This window comes from Pyrgilauda ruficollis, unplaced genomic scaffold, assembly GCF_017590135.1.
Source record: "Pyrgilauda ruficollis isolate IOZ18807 unplaced genomic scaffold, ASM1759013v1 scaffold1185, whole genome shotgun sequence".
Classification (NCBI taxonomy): Eukaryota; Metazoa; Chordata; class Aves; order Passeriformes; family Passeridae; genus Pyrgilauda; species Pyrgilauda ruficollis.
Genome location: NW_024510155.1, coordinates 1 through 935, shown reverse-complemented (window position 1 = coordinate 935; position 935 = coordinate 1). Strand labels below are relative to the sequence as shown.

General features: G+C 55.6%; 1 protein-coding gene across 1 annotated transcript in view; it reads left to right on the top strand.

The window, feature by feature from the left end:
* Positions 1 to 823, top strand: part of LOC121363159 (protein-tyrosine kinase 2-beta-like) — a gene marked incomplete at its 3' end in the record, with an annotated part of 5,049 nt that extends 4,226 nt beyond the window's left edge. The window contains exon 4 of the mRNA XM_041485288.1: positions 706 to 823. Within this exon, the coding sequence (XP_041341222.1) occupies positions 706 to 823 (118 nt within the window). The remainder of the gene's footprint in view (positions 1 to 705) is intronic.
* Between the last annotated feature and the right edge of the window lie 112 nt (positions 824 to 935).

The window sequence follows — 935 nt, the reverse complement described above, 5'->3', positions numbered from 1 at the left end:
CCTATCCCATATCCCCTATCCCATATCCCACATCCCATATGCCATATCCCCTATCCCATATCCCCTATCCCCTAACCCCTAACCCCTATCCCCTATCCCATATCCCATATCCCATTTTCCCTATCCCCTATCCCATATCCCACATCCCATTTTCCATATCCCATATCCCATTTTCCCTATCCCATATCCCCTATCCCATATCCCCTATCCCATGTCCCACATCCCCTATTCCATATCCCCTATCCCGTATTCCATATCCCCTATTCCATATGCCATATCCCAAATCCCCTATCCCCTATCCCCTATCCCATATCCCATATCCCACATCCCATTTTCCCTATCCCCTATCCCATATCCCATATCCCATTTCCCTATCCCATATCCCCTATCCCACGTCCCATATCCCATATCCCATATCCCCTATCCCATGTCCCACATCCCCTATTCCATATCCCCTATCCCCTATTCCATATCCCACATCCCCTATCCCGTATCCCATATCCCCTATTCCATATCCCACATCCCACATCCCATTTTCCCTATCCCACATCCCCTATCCCTGTCCCCGCCTCTTCCCGGGAGCGCTTTGGCGTTGTCCCGGCTGTGTTGGAATTCTGGGAAGGGCGGTTATGGGGCGCTGGGATGGCCGGCGGAGCGGGCAGAGGGGGGGATCCCGATCCCATCCCGCATCCCGGCATTCCCAAGTCGCTGGCCATCAAGACGCCGTCGCTGGCCGAGGCGGAGAACATGGCCGACCTCATCGACGGATACTGCCGGCTGCAGGGCGGCTCCGAGGCCTCGCTGATCGCCTTCCCCGGGAAAGGTGGGAATGCCGCCGGCGGGGTGGGATAGTGGGATTGTGGGATTGTGGGGTGGGATGGGATCAATAGAATGGGATCAGTGGGGTGGGGTAGGATGGGATAATGGGATCCATG